The 19,737-nt window shown below is 46.8% G+C and overlaps 1 protein-coding gene across 1 annotated transcript in view; it reads right to left on the bottom strand.

The window, feature by feature from the left end:
* The window catches only part of SLC9A2 (solute carrier family 9 member A2), a 133,263-nt gene that overhangs the window by 20,542 nt on the left and 92,984 nt on the right, over nucleotides 1–19,737 (bottom strand). The window contains exons 6-8 of the mRNA XM_084900498.1: nucleotides 13,497–13,586; nucleotides 12,839–12,909; nucleotides 3,939–4,100 (exon numbers count right to left, since the gene is read on the bottom strand). Coding sequence (XP_084756624.1) covers nucleotides 3,939–4,100; nucleotides 12,839–12,909; nucleotides 13,497–13,586 — 323 coding nt within the window. The remainder of the gene's footprint in view (nucleotides 1–3,938; nucleotides 4,101–12,838; nucleotides 12,910–13,496; nucleotides 13,587–19,737) is intronic.

Raw genomic sequence — 19,737 nt, 5'->3', positions numbered from 1 at the left:
ATCCTAAATTTAGTTGCTTTATTTTTAGCTCAAATATTCCATTAAGATGTTTTTATTCATGTAATCTCCATGCCAATGCCCAAAATGCCAATGCTCTTTTCTTTTTTAGGCTTATATATTTTATTTCAAAGCCCATGCTTTTAAAATAAATTTTTATTTATATCAGAGAGGAAGGGAGAGGGAGAGATAGAAACATCAATGATGAGAGTGATGAATTGGCTGCCCCCTCCTGGGGATTGAGCCTGCAACCGGGCATGAGCCCTTGACCAGAATCAAATGCAGGACCCCTCTATCCACTGAGCCAAGCCAGGAAGGGCTAAAGGCCATGTTTGATAACTCAGTTATCTGAGTTCCCCTTTTACCTGATGCTATTCTGTTTTTATCTTTTTCTCAATGTTTTCAGTCACATTTCCTTGTCTACTCATTTTCTTTTGATTGGTTGCTAAACATTAAGTATGAAAAATCATAGAGACAGTTTACGGCTCTTTATTTTCTTCCAGAGAGTAGTTACTTTTCCTTCCCTAAAGCACTGGGATAAGGGGAATATCACGCTCAGGTGACTAGCAGCCGTGGATTAAGAGGATCCGAGATGGGCTTCTTTGATTGGAAGGTTAAGGTCAGGCTGTGAGGTAACACCTGCGGCTGGATACCAGCGCCTCCCTCTTGTGGGCTGAGTTCCAGTCTTATCTCCATGACCTGTCAGTCCGCCAAACCTCTGTTCTACCTTTTGGACTCAGACTCCTTCTCTGTGACCCAGGAGGAAACAGCACCCAATGCCGGCTTCGTCTTCTTGGTTCTCTTTCCTCGTGACTCTTGGCTGAAAACATTCCCCCATGCTGGTACTTCCCTGCTTACAAGCAGGATATATATATTTATTCCCCCCCCCCATTTATTCTCAGAAGCTGGTTTGGTCTGTAGCACTCAGTCCATTATTAGAAATACTAGTGGCCTGGTGCATGAATTCATGCACATTAAAAGGCAATTAATTAGAGGAAATATTTTAATATTGCGATCTGCCCTTTCTCTATAATATAAGTGTCAAAGATGAAGAAAATTAGTAAAATGTATATGAAAATCTTCCTTCTGTCAGAGTCTGGGGTGTGCTGTGGGACCCAGAGTCAAGTCCCTGCCCACCCATGCACGCCTTGAAATTGCGTGAGACCCAGACCAGGCCGATCCCACCACCATTGGGCAAGATCCAGTCTTGGCCGGTCCAACCCCCATCAAGCCCCACTGGGCGGGAAGGTGAAGCCTCAGGTCCCCTGCCCCAGCCCAGCTCCACGCAGCCTCAGGTTCCTGCTGATCACTTGTCATGGGAACCCCACCTCTGCTGTGGGCGCAGCCATCTTGTGTGTGATGGTTAATTTGCATATTACCTCTTTATTACATAGTATGGTTCTTTTTTATCTCTCCTTTTGCTTCTCCTCTCCTCTAGATAAAACATTTTGGGAGAGGTGGAGTGGTTCATAAGGCACTCATTCAGCCAACTGTGCAGCAGCCATTCATTCTGTTGCCGAGAGTTGCCTAGTCCTAAACACTTGCCTTTACCTACTACCAACTGCAAAATGAACCACGAACAGAGAGTAGAACTGAGAATTCTCTCTTCTGTGATCACAGAAACAATGGCTATCCTTTGAGAAGCTGGCTAACTGAATCCTCCTTTGTTTCAGCTGTAAATGGAATGGTGCATAAGAAAGATCTTGAAATTGTAAAGCTAGAGGGAAACTTAAGGATCAGTGTAGCTCCGTTTTCTACTTGGGAAGCTCAATCTCAGGGCAATAAATGGACCAACGTAAGGGCACGCAGAGTGTTCTCCGCTGAGTGAAACTGTAAGTCAATCATTCTGCTCAGGTCACTGTTTATGGCACAACGCGATGCCTTGACCTCCAGGCCGTCCTGGCCACTGTTTCCCTTCACGCTGGCTTGCATAAACTCCCACACTTCTCATAGGAGACTGGGAGTCCTAGTAAAATCACGGTTTATGTGGTTGGGTGTGATTTGAAGATTTCTCTCTCATGTAAACACTCCCACTGTTAGAATTTTAATGAGATGACATTTAGTTTAAATGAGCTTCAGGCTCATCAGCGAAAGCAGTAGAACCTGTCATTCTGTTCTGCTGTAAGTTTGCTGTTAGACTTTGGGTTTTATATGTAAATCACTTCACAATTCTGAGTATTCACTTCCTCTGTTTTATTTATTTTTAAAATATATGTTTATTGATATCAGAGAGGAAGGGAGAGGGAGAGAAATCAAGCTAAAGGAGTGTGAATGTAAACTGTAGGCTTGTTAAAGGTTCAGAGGAGGTCTGTGTTGACCATCATTTAAAGAAAACAAACCAAGAAAGAGATGAAAGGTCAAAACTCCCTTTCTTGGACTGGGAGTGAGAGAGAGTTCCTGCATCTGTCCAAGAGGGTCATCTGCTATGTGAAAAGCCAGGGTTCAGCAACAGGGGGTATTTTGTTCCTCTCAGAGGATCATGAAAAGCATCCAGGACAGTAAGGGGGCGGGTGGGTGGGTGCTGTCTTTGAAAAGGCTAGGTGAGCAGGGATAGCTGTGCCATTTAAAGGCATACCCTATCCGCTTTCCTTTCACAGCATCCTACACTGGAGATCGAGCTGGTAACCTGGGCATGTGCCCTGAGCAGGAATCGAACCCTCACCTCCTGGTTCCTAGGTTGACACTCAACCACTGAGCCATGCTGGCTGGGCTCCTCTGTTTTAAAACTAAGGAGACGTACTTGGTCAGTGGGTCCCAGTCCGGCTTTAATTAAAACCATCTGAAGGGCTTATAAAGCCGCCTGTCCCTGGTCCTTGGCTGCAGAGATGCTGACCCTGTTGGTCTGGGTGGGACTGGTAGCTCTGGGAGTTCCTGCTCCCAAGCTGCTTCTAACAGGCGCCTGGGCTGAGAAACACTGCAGCAGAAATCACCAAACTGATGTCCTTTCTGGCCTTAAACTATGATACTGTGCCATCTCCAAGGAAATCTATCCTATATAATGAAAGGCTAATATGCAAATGACTGAATGACTGGTCGCTATTCAGGCACTGACTACCAGGGGGCAGATGCTCATCGCAGGAGCTGCCCCCTGGTGGTCAGTGCACTCCCACAGGGGGAGTGCTGCTCAACCAGAAGCTGGGCTCACGGCTGGTGAGTGCAGTGGTGGTGGCAGGAGCCTCTCCTGCCTCCGTAGCAGTGCTAAGGATGTCCAACTGACAACTTAAGCTCCTTCCCCAAGAGCAGGCCTAAGCTGTCAGTTGGACATCCCCCAAGGGCTCCCACACTGTGAGAGGGCGCAGGCCCAGCACTGGGCCTCTAGTATATAAAAGCCTAGGTGACCGCCCATTGGCTGACTGGCCAGTAGCTATGACACACACTGACCACCAGATGTTCAACGTAGGAGCTGCAGAGCTGCAGTGACTTGGCAGCTGTGGTTCTTGGGTGACGCACCCAGAACCAGAGAGGAGGGAGCCTGATTCTGGGGTGCCAAGAACCAACCAAATCCAGGACCCCTTGGGAGATGTCGGAGAGCCGGGTTCAGCCCAGTCCCTGCAGGCCAGGTGTGCACCGGGCCTTTAGTAGCTAAATAACTTCCTGCAAATAGAACACACCTTAAAGTATTCCACTGCAGAACGCCTCTGACTAACTTACTTTCCAAAGCATCGAGTTTCCCCGAGCACAGCCACCCTACACGTGACGAGGCATCCTCTGACTAGCTGATTTTAAAATTACAGACATGATGAGACGTGTCATGACCTGTCGTAACACAGCATAAGACACATTTCTACACTTTCACTTTTAACAGATTTGCATTCTTCTGTGCGATCTGAAGGTCTCTCTCTAGGACTCAGGGCGAATTTGTTATTACTGGTTTCAACCCCCCCCAAACCAAGGTTAACGGCGTCCTTGGTGAGGCCAGCTCTGTCTGTGAGGGTGCTTACTTCAGAGACGCAAACGAAGGCCCGGCGCTCCGCAGCCCGGTCTCCGCCATCTCGATGGCGTGCTTTATCTCCAGCTTCTTGTACAAGGACACAATGCTCGACTTGGGCTGGTTTTCCCGAATCAAAAGCTTCCGCAGGTATTTGTCATCAAACTTTTTAAACCTGGAAATAAGGAAAATCAAAGCTTTGATTAATTAATGCTACCGACACCAAGCATGTCAAGCTGCGGGCCGCATCGCATGGGGCCCAGAACGAACATTTTTGTGGCCCAGCTAATATAACAGATGTAAGCAACGTTTTAATAAATATCTCATAACTTAACTTTTACACTATCCCATTACACAAATTATTAATGACGAACCACAATGTTGCTAATGGCTGATCACTATAATCGTGCTTCCTTCATTTCCCTCATGCACCTTATGCGCAAGCGCCCATTTCTCTCCACTGACACCAGCAGCGAGTATTTCAGCAGCCAACGGCCACGTCATTAGTCTGGGACTGACTTGTTTGGTGAGTGCAACAGGAAATATTTTGTTTTTGGAGAAAAGAAGAGTAGATTTATTTGCATTATGCTTATTTGTGCAGTTATTTAGTGTCTGTTAATTCAAGAAAAATATTATTTTTTATTAAAATGTTCTATTATTTTATGTTAACAATTACTCATTTATTTCAGCCTTTGTATCGAAATAAACCTACATTTCTAAGAAAATTGAAACTTGTTTTTTTGCGGCCACGTAAACTTACACCTTGTTTATTTGGCCCGTGTTAGCCTTTGAGTTTGACATGCTTGACCTACACTAAGAAAAAACTTGTTTTCAGCAATGAAATAATTTCTACTATTTCCGGGGAAAATGTAGTAGCAGTGATGATCATTATAATTATTTAAAAATGTGCATACCTGAATACATATGTCCATAAAATATGGATACATGCAAATAAAAAAAATATATAGCACATATTAATACATGAATCTAGTATGTATTTCTACATTTCCTATTTTCCTGCTGCTCTTTTCAGCAAAATTATTCAAAAGTGTTGTTAATATTCTGTGTCTACAATTCCTCTCCTTTAATTCTCTCTTGAAAATTTAGGCTTTTCCCTCCAATACCTGATTCTATTGAATAGTTACCCATTTTGAAGTAACCAGTATTCCCCCCACCATATAAACCCAATGGCCAACTACTTAGTTCTCCGCGTTTCTGACCTCTCCTGTTCCACAGTGTCTTCTGAGAAACACACGGCTCTGGGTCCCTGCCTACCTCTCCTTCAACCGCCGTTTAGAATCCTTTTCCTCTTCCCGTCCTCTTCGTGCAGAAGTGCCTGCTCTGCCTCTGGGCCTCTGCTCCACCTCCACGCCCCGCCTGGTGAACTTGCCCAGTTGCATGGATTTTAATAGCATCACTGGCCATGACTCTCACATGTGTCTCTACAGCTCCAGCCTCTCTTCCAAACCCCAGAAATAAGTGTTCAACGTCCTCATCACATCTCCCTGTGGCTGGGAGTAGACCTCTCAACCTCTGTGCGCTCAACCTGGGCTTGTCTCCTCCGTAACCCTCCCATTTCCGTTACTGGGAGCTCCACCAGGTCAGAACCCTGGCGTTATCTTTGATTCTTCTTCTCTCGTGTTCCATGTTATAACTGAACTAGTGGCCCGGTGCACAAAATTCGTGTACATTAAAAGGGGATTAAATAGAGGAAATAATGTAATATTGCTATTTGCCCTTTCTCTATAATAGAAGTGTCAGAGATGAAAGAAAATTAGTAAAATGTATATGAAAACCTTTCTCCTGTCAGAGTTTGGGGCTCATAATGGGACTGGAGTCAAGTCCCTGCCACCCACATGTGTCTCAAAACTGCATGAGACCCTGATCCGGCTGGCACCCCCCTCATTGGGCTAGATACAGACCCAGCCACTCCCACCCTTGTCAAGCCCTGCCGGGAGCGTAGCCTTAGGTCCCCAGGCCTGGCACCAGGGTGGGTTGAGATTCTCCGTAAGTCCTGAACAGTGGGGGACATGGCCTGAGATCCCCTGTCAAGCCCTGCCAGGCTGGGGGTACGGTTTGAGGTCCCCTGGCTTGGTGCTGGGGTGGGGGGAGCAACCTGAGGTCCCCTAGCCCAGCACCAGGACAGGAAGCGCACCTTGAGGTCCCTTGTCAAGCCCCACGTGGGTGGGGAAGGGTGTAGCCTCAGGTCCCCGATGAATGCTTATTAAGGCTCCTTCCCCCCCCCTAAATGTATTTTATTGATTTTTTACAGAGAGGAAGGGAAAGAGATAGAGAGCTAGAAACGTTGATGAGAGAGAAACATCGACCAGCTGCCTCTTGCACACCCCCCACCGGGGATGTGCCCGCAACCAAGGTACATGCCCTTGACCGGAATCGAACCTGGGACCTTTCAGTCCGCAGACCGACGCTCTACCACTGAGCCAAACCGGTTTCGGCTCTTTAAGGCTCCTTATGTGAACTTGGCCTCTGCTGTGGGTGCAGCCACCGTTGTGATGAAGTGATGGTTAATTAGCACATTCCCTCTCTATTAGATAGGATGGTGTCCATCTAAAAATTCCTGTGTTGAAGCCAGAATGCCAGCCCCTCAGAATGTGGCCATATGTGGAGACAGGAGTGATTACATGATGATGAGGCCACTTGAGTGGACCTGAGTCCACATGGCGTGTCTGTGTAATAAGAGAAAACGTGGACAAACATGCACTGAGGGAAGATGCCATGAAGAGGCAGGAGGAAGAAGGCCATCTAGCCAAGGAGAGAGGCCTATGACAGGCCCGTCCCTCATGGCCCTCAGAAGGAACATCTACCAGCACGCTGACCTTGGACTTGTAGCCCACAGAACTGAGAAAATAAACTGCTATTGTTTAAGCCATCCCAATGGTGGTACTTTGTTACAATCCCCTGGCAAACAAATTCCCCCTGTCCACCCTATCAGCAGTTTCTCTTGGTGCCAAAATACCTACAAAACCCAACCATTCCTCACCACTTCTACTGCTATCACCACACTCAAGACCTGCTTATCTCTCTGTGAATTCTTACAACGGGAACGTGATTGGTCTCCCTGCTCCCACCACTGCATTCCTACCGCCCATTCCTGACACAGAAGGCCAGTGATCCTGTTAAAACAGAGGTCAACCAGACTCCCCTGCATCTCCTCTGAGGAAAAGCTGTGACCTGGAAACCCTATACAGCTTAGTGCTCCTCTAACTGCGTCCCTCAGCCTTCCTGTCCTCCCTGGTGTCCTACACCCGGGTGTCCTCCCTGGTGTCCTCCCTGGTGTCCTCCCCCCTGGTGTCCTCCCTGGTGTCCTCCCTGGTGTCCTCCCTGGTGTCCTCCCTGGTGTCCTCACTGGTGTCCTCCCTGGTGTCCTCCCTGGTGTCCTCCCTGGTGTCCTCCCCCCTGGTGTCCTCCCTGGTGTCCTCCCTGGTGTCCTCCCTGGTGTCCTCCCTGGTGTCCTCCCTGGTGTCCTCCCTGGTGTCCTCACTGGTGTCCTCCCTGGTGTCCCCCCTGGTGTCCTCCCTGATGTCCTCCCTGGTGTCCTCCCTGGTGTCCCCCCTGGTGTCCTCCCTGGTGTCCTCCCTGGTGTCCTCCCTGATGTCCTCACTGGTGTCCTCCCTGATGTCCTCCCTGGTGTCCTCCCTGGTGTCCTCCCTGGTGTCCCCCCTGGTGTCCCCCCTGGTGTCCTCCCTGGTGTCCTCCCTGATGTCCTCCCTGGTGTCCTCCCTGGTGTCCTCACTGGTGTCCTCCCTGGTGTCCTCACTGGTGTCCTCCCTGATGTCCTCACTGGTGTCCTCCCTGGTGTCCTCCCTGGTGTCCTCCCTGGTGTCCTCCCTGGTGTCCTCCCTGGTGTCCTCCCTGGTGTCCTCACTGGTGTCCTCCCTGGTGTCCTCCCTGGTGTCCTCCCTGGTGTCCTCCCTGGTGTCCCCCCTGGTGTCCCCCCTGGTGTCCTCCCTGGTGTCCCCCCTGGTGTCCTCACTGGTGTCCTCCCTGGTGTCCTCACTGGTGTCCTCCCTGGTGTCCTCCCTGGTGTCCTCCCTGGTGTCCTCACTGGTGTCCTCCCTGGTGTCCTCCCTGGTGTCCTCCCTGGTGTCCCCCCTGGTGTCCTCCCTGGTGTCCCCCCTGGTGTCCTCCCTGGTGTCCTCCCTGGTGTCCTCCCTGGTGTCCTCCCTGGTGTCCTCACTGGTGTCCTCCCTGGTGTCCTCCCTGGTGTCCTTGCTGTCCTGGACACTCTCCAGCTGCACTCCCACCTATGGTTTCTCTACTGACTATTTCTTCTCCTGGAAACTCTCCTCCCACAGACATGTGGCCCGTCCTCCACCAGACTTCCTATTCCGTTTCCTCCACAGAAGCTATTTTCTAACGTGCTATGAATCTGGTATCTGTGCTGCTTTCTGTTTCCTTGCACAGAGTGGGCTCTGTGGGCTGAGGTGGGGTAGTTTCTGGTTATCGCCAGCGCACAGCTCAGGGCCTCACATTTGTAAGCTTGGTTGCAAGAACAAATCCTGCGGCCCCAGTTCCTCCCCGTACGCACACCCTCTGCCATAGTACTCGGCAGTGTCCTACCCACCTGGCCTGCTTCCCGCCTCTCAGCTCAGCTTCCCTGGATGGTCAGTGGGCTAACAGCAGACACGGCGATGGGAGCAGAGGTTTGCTCATCTACCCTGCCCCCATGCCTGCCCAGGTACTGCGAGGAGGATGTGAATGGAGTGGCCATCAGTCGCGAGACAGAGGAGAATGCCGCACGGAGCAGGGGAAGCCGCGCGGCACAGAGAGGCAGCGGGCCAGGGCCACCACACGCCCCTGAGGCAGGAGCGTGACCAGTCAGACCCGCCCGCCCTCCCAGAGCCACTGCGCCCACCTGCCTCGGGCGCTTTAATAATAAGTGACTATTGTCTGCCTTTTGGGTCGGTTTGTTTGTAACATTATTATATCAATATGTGAACAATACAGCGTGCAGTAATATTTGTTGAGAAATAAATTTATTCCAGTGATTACCATGAGCCCAAGGAGTGTTATAGGCACACCTGTGTTTTGAAAACAAACAAAAGTCCATGCTAACCACATTCTGGTTTTGAACACCAGAGGGCTCAATGGTTAGTCATCCTTAGAGGCTTTGCTCTCGGCTGGCCCGGCGCTAACTGCTGGGCCCCACTTTCGTCTAAGTGGACAGGCCTCTTGGCAGCAGCACCTCTTTTAACATTTCTCTTATTGTTATTGTCCCAGCCGTTCCCGAGACTCAAAGTGAGGAAGGAACATTAAGGATAATGGCATCTGATGCTTTTTGGGGTAGGAGCTGAGCACTTTTTTTCTTTCTATTTAAAAAAAAATATTTTATTGATTTTTTCACAGAGGGGAAGAGAGAGGGATAGAGAGTTAGAAACATCGATGAGAGAGAATCATCGATCAGCTGCCTCTTGCACACCCCCGACCGGGGATGTGCCCGCAACCAATGTACATGCCCTTGACCGGAATCGAATCCGGGACCTTTCAGTCCGCAGGCCGACGCTCCGTCCACTGAGCCAAACCGGTCCCTGTGCACTTTCTTTTTAAAAATATGTTTTCATTGACGTCAAAGAGAGGAAGGGAGAGGGAGAGAAACACAGAAGCCGATGTGAGAGAAACACCCACATGGCCTGGCTGCCCCTGCGGGGCCACGGAGCCGGACAGGGGCAGCGGCCTCGGCACACGAGCACCCCGGCCAGGCGGCCTGTGCGCTCTCTTTCTTCTGCTTTGTTTCTGCACCTTCCATTCCTCTGCCAAGCGCACACGGACGCCTCCTTCTCCATCCTTAGCTTCCCCCTGCTGAGTCTGAGGAACCCCCTTCTTGCGTTGCCCTGTCACCTCTCTCTCAAAGGGCCCACCGCCCCCAGAATTCCCTGCAGGGAAACCCACAGCGAAGGGCTCCCGAGGAAAGGGCATGGTACCCGCACACCGACAACAGCCACTTCTTCTCCCGTCCTCTTTGTAACACCAACAATTAGCACATGCCCGCGAGGGCCTGAGCAGAACTGAGCTAACATGGCCAGTTGTACCTCACCGCTCCATACCCACTTCCTGGCATAAACAGTGCCCTTGACCATCCAGAAAATTATTCAAAACTAAAGGCCGATGCACGGAATTCATGCCAGGAGCCCCGCCCTCTCAGCCATGGCTTCGTCCGGAAGGTCGTTATGCTGTCCAGTCTAATTAGCATATTACAATTTTATTATTATAGATTTACCTGTAAAACATTGTGCATGAAATGCTTAATGGAACTGTTTAAATAATTAAATGAAGTATGCACACGGCAGAGAAGTCAGGCGGGTACAGTACTGTCTTTCAGACATGTATCAGTTGTTGAGGCCAAATTCAGTGTTTGCAGTTCTGTCAGCGGCGACGGCAGTGTTTGCCTGGGACAGACTCAGCCTCAGAGACAAAGCGCCTCTCCCTGCGAGCAGGACAGCCAGCCTCTCCGATCCTCCTTCCAGCCGCGTCCCAGACAAAGCCACACACCACAGACCACCTCTTCCTCCCTCTAACTCTGCCAGGATCTCATCTCTACACACATCTATTTAAAAAAAAATATGTATCAATTTTTTTTGAGAGAAAGACAGAGAGGGAGGGAGGGGGGAAGGGAGGGGGAGAGAGAGAGAGAGAGAGAGAGAGAGAGAGAGAGAGAGAGAGAGAGAGAGAGAGAGAGACATTGGTTTGTTGTTCCACTTATGTGTGCATTCATTGGTTGATTTGTCTGTGCCTGTATCAGGACGAGGCTCTAACCAGCTGAGCTACCTCGCCAGCACACTCGTATTTTTCCTCACTTGGGGGCAGTGGAGTGATAGAAATCTGAAGCCCAATCTTTACTTTTGAAAAGGAACACATTGCTCTACCTGCTTGTCACCTGTCACCAGCAGGATCAGCAGGATGAGAGGGAGGGATGAAGAGTGCTTGGGAAAGAGAGAAGCAGGGGCAGCAGGGCCAGGCAGTCACAGGTGCATGGCCAGCGTGCTCTGGCCTACCTCCCGCCCCCAAGAGCAGTGGACACTGCCCAAGGTCAATGCCACCGCTGCCAGATTTCTACAGTGGAGAGGTTAGTCTGTGCTATTTTATTGCTTTATGTCCATACCAGAGGTCCTCGCAGCCCGGCTTCATCCAGAAGCTCTGGAAGGTCGTTCGGCTGTATGGTCTAATTAGTGGATTAGCTCTTTATTATATAGGAAGTGACAAATAAATACTTTCCTGCAGTGATGAGATAAGCTTGGTCCACGGAGCCTTCCATTGGTAAACAGTGTGGCAGGGTTATAAAGGTGGTTTAGCTCTTAGTCTCTACAGCTCATGTTATGACTGAGTGACATCTCACATGCACGCACACACACCTGCACACACACACACACACACACACACACTCTCTCTCTCTCTCTCTCTATCTCTATCTCTCTCACCTATTGGCTTTATGACTTTTTTGTTGCCTTTATTATACTGCAAACATTTAAGGGCTCGAGTCTATCACTTACACTTCTCATGTAGTGCACTGTCACATAAGCACTTAAAAATTCCCTATATTAAATTACATAAATTGGTAGTCTGGTCAACTTCATGTAATTAGCTCAGAGAGGAAGGACAGGCAGGAGGGCAAGAGACTCCACCAGCTGCAGCTTAGACCTGCCCATTTTCAGGGACCAGCTGACATGCCCCCTCCTTCCTAAGGCTCTCCTCGCCAGCCATTCTGCCTGGCTAGGCTGCCTTTTCCACTTCAACTGTAAGATCCTTGAAGAGACACTGAGTCTTATTTATCCAGCACAGAGCATTTAAAGGCAAAACCCCCACAGATAGATAGATGATAGATTATAGATAGATGATAGAGATGATAGATGATAGGCAGATGGTTGATAGGTGATAGATAGATGGTAGATGATAAACAGATAGATGATCAAAGATAAGTGATAGATAGATGATAGATAGGTGATAGATGATAGATGATAGACAGATGATAGAGAGATGATAGATGATAGACAGAAAGTTGATAGGTGATAGATAGATGATAGACAGATGAAGAGGATAGATGATAGATGACAGGGAGATGGTTGATAGGTGGTAGATAGTTGATAGATGATAAGTGATAGATAGATGATACATGATAGATGATAAATAGATGACAGACAGATGATAGATAGGTGATAGATAGATAGGTGATAGTCTATCATCTGTCTATCACCTATCACTTGTCCACCATCTATCATAGATGATGGACAAGTGATAGGTGATAGACTCATTTATATAAGTGCACATAAACTTCTAGCTAAGTGTAGCTTTAAAAATAGTTTTATTTCTGTTAGTCTATTTATGACCTCAGATGCTCTCAACACATCTGGCAGAACAAATAGTAATGGGACCCCCAGTTTTTACCCAGTAGACTGCATTCTTCAATGTCGCTTGCAATGTGAAGTGTCCTCGGACGGCAGCCTGGCTGTGAAGGGCCAGGCGGGGGGAGGGGGAGGAGTGGGGGGAGGGACTGTGTGGGAGTGTGTGCCCTTGTAGGAGGAGGCAAGCACAGCTCCTTCTCTTCACGATCCTCTGCCCAGGCCAGCCTGGGCTTTGTGCATAACGGCCGACGCTGGAGCGGACACTTTGGTCTCTGAACAACTTTGGAAATGGAAGTTGTTAGTAGCATCATCTGGACAGAGGGCCCTGGGACCGTGAGAGCTTGTGAGCTGAACTCAGCGAGGAAACCTCACTGCCTGCCTCCGGCTGTTTATGTTGGAGAGAAACACACTCTATCTGGTTAAAGGCCCGCTACTCAGGTCTCTGCCACAGCCCCCGGGTCCTAAAGGACCCCCCTGGCAGCACAGGGGCACTCCCCCGAGAGCCACACCGCCAGGAGGGCCCGAGCCCGCCGAGCCCGCTGAGCCGCCTCCTTACTTGTCTCTCCAGAAGTTGTGGCCCCAGTGTCCGCAGACGTCCTCGATGCCAGTCTTCACGTGGTCAAAGAACTGGAAGGAAGAAGGCAGCGCCTGGGTTAGCCTGAACTACAGCGTCATCCCTACTCTCCGTACATCACGCTACACGTCAGATGCCGGTAGCTTTTGCCTTTTTTTTTTTTTAACTGAAAGCAATGAAACAAGAATCAATGTTCGAACACTGATGGGATGTTTGTCACCTGGATACTAAGCAATTCTAAGATTATTGTTTTATCTTTAAAAGTTTATTCGTAATTTTAGAGACTATGAAATATGGTAATTTTCTATGGAAGTGTTTCAGGTTGAAGGAGGTAATGAGGGGCCTTCACTGGGCAGCTCGCCAGGCTTTGCTCACTCTGCACCCCAGCCCATGCCTTCCCCAGCCTGCCTCCTTTTTACCGTCTTCCCTCCCCTCCTTCAGGCACCGAGCACCAGCGTCACCCCGTGTGTCCGAGCCCGTAGCTCCCACCCACCCTGTCACCCTGTGTGACCGAGCTCGTAGCTCCCACCCACCCTGTCACCCTGTGTGACCGAGCCCATAGCTCCCACCCACCCCGCCCCCCTTCACCCCGTGTGACCGAGCCCATAGCTCCCACCCGGCCATCAGCCCTGGCACCTACCCGGCTGTGGATCTCCTCACTTACGGCTTGCTGCTTCTTATTGGCCTTTTTAACATCGAGAAACTCCACGAGCGGCCGAATGGTTATCCCCTGCACGTGAAGAGAGTGAATTTTCTTATGAAGTGAAATAGAAGTTCAGTGACAACTTGATTTCCTAAGGCCCGATGACCAGACCTCCTGCTCCCCCCGCAGCTTCCCACGTGAGCACAGAGTCCTCTCCCCAGTGGCTCCTGGGCCCGCTGCCATGGACAGGACGGACAAAGCCAAGACACTGAAAATGTGATTCTAAAAAGTAGAAAGAAATTATAAGAAAGAACAAAGTATTATCCAAGTTACAGGAATGACCTGCTTGTAGGATCCATAGAAAACTTCTCGATGATTCTTGCAGTCATTGATTTATTAGAACAATCTTAATTGAGCATCTGTTTTATACATGTCAGGAGCTTGGCCATTTAAGACACAAACATGAGTAGCTAAGGATGCAGTGTGATGGGGAGGACAATATTCCCAAACAGTTAGGAGTGGCGGAGGAGAACCAGACGCAGGGACGGGCCCACGGAGGGGTCCGAGGAGTGCGGGGAGGAGCTGGCTTGGTGTGAGGTGTGGGAGTGAGAGGACCACAGGCGATCTGGGAAGCGAGCAACAGGAAGAAGTGTGCTTCACGTGCGGGAATACTTGCCACCCACCCCGTCACCCCGTGATAACTAGACACAAAAAGCACTGGCCTCACAACTAGGAGCCAAGGGCCCCAGCTGCCTGGGCAGCCTGCACGCCCAGCAATCCGAGAACACGCAGCGAGAGGCGTGGGAAGCCCGGGACCGCTGCTCAGGCATCTCTTTATTTTGGTCCTAAAATCTCTACGACAATTATTTTTCATGTAAAAGTACCAAGAAAATTTAATACAGTGTCTCTACATATAATCAGCATACACAAATCCATCCCTTCCACTGATTTAAAAAGGAACCAATAAACACCTATACAAAAGCAATGAAAATGATACTTATGTTTATATCTATATGTAGGGAGAGAATCCATATAAAAGTATGTACCAGCATGCAAATAACACACTAATCTATAGTAGTGTACTGTCTAGACACTAAATAATATGTACATGTACTTGAATATTCTCTTCATATATATATATATCACAAAATGCATAATACCTTTACAAAACCAACTATAAAGTTTAATTAAAAGATATTAAAATGATTTGAGTATTAAAAGATATACAGTTCCTAGATGGGATTACTTAACAATATTATGAATGATTTTATCTCAACAACCATGCAATGCAACCCAATAACATTCCAAAGGATTTGTAGCAGACATCAGAGAGCAAGCTGAGAGGCTGGAGAGCAAATGTAACCAGAAAATGTAGAAAAAGAATAACAAGCACTTTCAGACAGCACAGCAGACTGGCAGGAATGTGGCTGAAACCAGGTGATGCGGCCCCCGGCGAGGCCGGTGAGGCAGTGCGGAGGTGGGTCAGCGGTGCTCCCTGAGTTTCTTGCTTCATAGGTGACGGCAGCCACTCCTCGGCAGGAAGAATCCGTGCAAGGAGGGCACCGGGGCTGGGGAGGAGGTACGCTGTTGGGGAGTGAATATGTTCTGTGCCATGTATTTGATTTCCGTCTCAAATTTCCACACATCTTTTTTTTTTTTTTTTTTTTTAAATATATTTTATTGATTTTTTACAGAGAGGAAGGGAGAGAGATAGAGAGCCAGAAACGTTGATGAGAGAGAAACATCGACCAGCTGCCTCTTGCACATCCCCTACCAGATGTGCTCACAGCCAATTTACATGCCCTTGACTGGAAACGAACCCGGGACCTTTCAGTCCGCAGACCAACACTCTACCACTGAGCCAAACCGGTTTCGGCTCAACACATCTTTAAATCTTTAAGAATGCTTTCAGGAGACAAGAGGGCGGCCAAACAGACGGACTTGTTCTGACCCTAGTCCCAGAACAGATAGAAGCAGCGTCTGAGTCGCTCAGGGAATATTGATTGGCAGCTAAGGGTTAGCAGAACTCTAAAGGAAGGTAAGGAAGGGTCTGCTGGACAGGATTTCCTGACCAAGCAGCCAGCACTGCGGCTGTGGAGACCTCTCCCGGAGCTATGGGCTCAGAGGGAAGGCTGCGCCATCTTACCAGGAAAGGAGGATCTTCTCTGAGGCCTGGAAAACCCACAGCAGAGGGGACCATCGAGCAGCTGTGACACCCCAATTGGCACAAACACGTGTATTCAAGGGAGTTCTTCAATCACCCACGGAAAGGAGAAAGAAAACCACATAACCAGACATCCTAAAAAGAGAGACCATGGGGAGACAAAGAAATAGCCCGCACATGAAAGAAAAGCAGGCATCACCAGAAAAGGAAGTAAACGAGTTAGAGGCAAGCAACCTAGCAGAGCAAGAATTCAGAGTAATGATCATAGGATGGCTAAAAAGAATGGAAGAGAAATTTGATGATGTGAATAAGAAACAAGAGGAAATGAAGAAGAACCAAGAGAATTGAAGAAGAACCAAGAGGAAATAAAGATGAACCAAGAAGAAATAAAAAATGATATCGCTACTATGAAGAACTCAATAGAAAGCATCAAGAGTAGACTAGAAGATGCAAAGGACCGCATCAGTGAGCTAGCAGACAAGATGGAAAAAAATACCCAATTAGAGCAGCTTCTGGAAAAATACCCAATTAGAGCACATCCCCAGTGCTGGAAACCAAGGTACATGCCCGCAACCAAGGTACATGCCCTTGACCGGAATCGAACCCCGGACCTTTCAATCCCCAAGCCGATGCTCTATCCATTGAGCCAAACCGGTTTCGGCCCTATCAATAATATCTTTAAATGTAAATGGATTAAATGCTCCAATCAATAGACATAGGGTAACAGATTGGATAAGAAAACAAGACCCATATATCTGTTGTCTACAAGAAACCCACCTCAGAAAAAGAGATGCACACAGACTGAGGGTGAAGGGATGGAAAAAGGTTTTCCAGGCGAATGGAAATGAAAAAAAAGCTGGGGTAGCAATACTTATATCTGACAAATTAGATCTCAGAGTGAAGGACATAACAAGAGATAATGAAGGCCACTTCATAATACTAAAGGGAGCAATCCAACAAGAAGAAATAACCCTAGTAAATATATATGCACCCAATACGGGAGCACCCAAATACATTTAAAAAAAACACAAACAAACTGCTGGAGGACATTAAGGGAGAGATCAATAGCAATACAATCATAGTAGGAGATTTTAATACCCCACTGTCACCCTTGGAAAATCATCTAAACAAAAAATCAGCAAAGAAATATCAATCCTAAATGACTCACTAGACCAGATGGAATTAATCGACATCTTCAGAACATTCCACCCCAAAGCCACAGAATATACTTTCTTCTCAAGTGCACATGGGACATTCTCAAAGATAGACCACATTTTGGGACATAGGCAAAGTCTCTTCAAGTTCAAGAAGATAGAAATCATATCAAGCATCTTCTCAGATCATAGTGGCATAAAACTGGAAATTAACTACAATAAAAATAATCCAAAGAAATCAAACACATGGAGACTAAACAGCATGTTATTTTTATTTTAAAATTTTTTTTAATTTTTATTTTAAAATATATTTTATTGATTTTGTACAGAGAGGAAGGGAGAGAGATAGAGAGTTAGAAACATCTTTTTTTTTTTTTAATATATTTTATTGATTTTTTACAGAGAGGAAGGGAGAGAGATAGAGAGTTAGAAACATCAATGAGAGAGAGTCATCGATCAGCTGCCTCTTGCACACCCCCTACTGGGGATATGCCTGCAACCAAGGTACATGCCCTTGACTGGAATCGAACCCGGGACCTTTCAGTCCCCAAGCCGACGCTCTATCCATTGAGCCAAACCGGTTTCGGCTAAACAGCATGTTATTAAACAAGGACTGGGTTACCAGAGAAATCAAGGAAGAAATTAAAAACATCCTGGAAACAAATGACAATGAAAACACAACAATCCAAAATCTATGGGACACAGCAAAAGCAGTTTTGAGAGGGAAGTGCATATCCCTAGAAGCCTATTGCAAAAAACAAGAAAAAATGGTAATGCCAAAACTGGTTTGGCTCAGTGGTAGAGCATCGGTCTGCAGACTGAAAGGTCCCGGGTTCGATTCCAGTCAAGGGCATGTACCTTGGTTGCAGGCACATCCCCGGTAGGTGTGCAAGAGGCAGCTGGTCGATGTTTCTCTCTCATCGACGTTTCTGGCTCTCTATCTCTCTCCCTTCCTCTCTGTAAAAAATCAATAAAATATATTTAAAAAAAGAAAAAGAAAAAAGAAAAAATGGTAACAAATTATCTAAATCTACAACTCAAAGAGTTAGAAAAAGAGCAACAAGAAAAGCCCAGTGTAAGCACTGTAAGCAGAAGGAAGGAAATAACAAAAATCAGAGCGGAGATAAATGACATAGAGACCAAAGAAACAATACATAAGATTAACAAAACCAAGAGCTGGTTCTTTGAAAGAATAAACAAGATTGATGAACCTCTAGCCAGGCTAACCAAGAAACAAAGGGAGAGGACCCAAATAAACAAAATCAGAAACGAAAGAGGTGAAATAACAGACCCCGCCGAAATACAAAGGATTGTTACAAAATACTACGAACAACTCTATTCCAACAAACTGAACAACCTGGAGGAAATGGATATATTCCTGGAAAAATACAACCTTCCAAAACTCAATCAGGAAGAACCTAAAAATCTCAATAGAACAGTGACTTGGGAAGAAATTGAAACAGCCATCAAAAAGCTCCCAGCAAACAAAAGCCCAGGGCCAGATGGCTTCACAGGAGAGTTTTACTAAACATTCAAGGAAGAACTAAAACCTATCCTCCTCAGACTATTCCAAAAAATTCAAGAGGAAGGAACACTTCCAAACTCCTTCTAGGAAGCCAGCATCACTCTAATACCAAAACCAGATAAAGACAACTCAATGAAAGAGAATTACAGGCCAATATCCCTCATGAACATAGATGCCAAAATCCTCAACAAAATTCTAGGAAATCGACTCCAGAAGAACATCACAAAGATCATACACCATGACCAAGTAGAATTTATTCCAGGAATGCAAGGAGGGTACAATATCCGCAAATCAATAAACATGATATATCACATAAACAAAATGAAAGATAAAAATCATATAGTCATATCATTTGATGCAGAAAAAGCATTTGATAAAATCTAACACCCTTTCCTGATAAAAACTCTCAACAAGGTGGGAGTACAAGGATCATACCTCAACGTAAAAGCTATATATGATAAACTCACAGCCAACATCATACTCAATGGGTAAAAACTAAAACCATTCCCTCTAAGAACAGGAATAAGACAGGAATGCCCACTCTCGCCACTCCTGTTTGACATAGTACTGGAAGTACTAGCTATTGCAATTAGACAAGAAGAGGAAATAAAAGGCATCCAAATTGGAAAAGAGGAAGTAAAGTTATCCTTATTTGCAGATGACATGATATTGTACATAAAAAAACCAAAAGACTCCATTAAAAAACTAATCGACTTAATAAATGAATTTGGCAATGTAGCAGGATACAAAATTAATGCCAAGAAATCCATGGCATTTCTATACACCAACACTGAAATTACAGAAACAGAGACTAAAAAAGCAATTCCATTTACCATCGCACCAAAAAAATTAAGATACTTAGGAATAAATTTAACTAAGGAAGTAAAGGACCTATTTGTGGAAAACTACACGACACTGAAAAAAGAGATAGAGGAAGATGTAGACAGATGGAAGAACATACCATGTTCATGGATTGGTAGAATCAACATCATCAAAATGTCCATATTTCCTAAAGCAATCTATAGGTTTGATCCACTCCCCATTAAAATACCAACAGCATACTTCACTGACCTAGAAAGAACTCTCCAAGAGTTCATTTGGAACAATAAAAGACCCTGAATAGCCACAGCAATCCTGAGAAAGAATAGTAAAGTAGGAGGGATCTCAGTACCAGACTTCAAGCTGTATTACAAAGCCACTGTTTTCAAAACAGCCTGGTACTGGCACAAGAACAGACATATAGATCAATGGAATCAAATTGAGAACCCAGATATCAACCGAAATCACTATGCTCAATTAATATTTGACAAAGGAGGCACGAATATACAATGGAGTCAAGACAGTCTCTTCAATAAATGGTGTTGGGAAAATTGGACAGATACATGCAAAAGAATG

This window comes from Pipistrellus hanaki (assembly GCF_964339955.1).
Source record: "Pipistrellus hanaki genome assembly, chromosome: 12".
Classification (NCBI taxonomy): Eukaryota; Metazoa; Chordata; class Mammalia; order Chiroptera; family Vespertilionidae; genus Pipistrellus; species Pipistrellus hanaki.
This window is presented reverse-complemented; position numbering and strand designations above follow the sequence as displayed.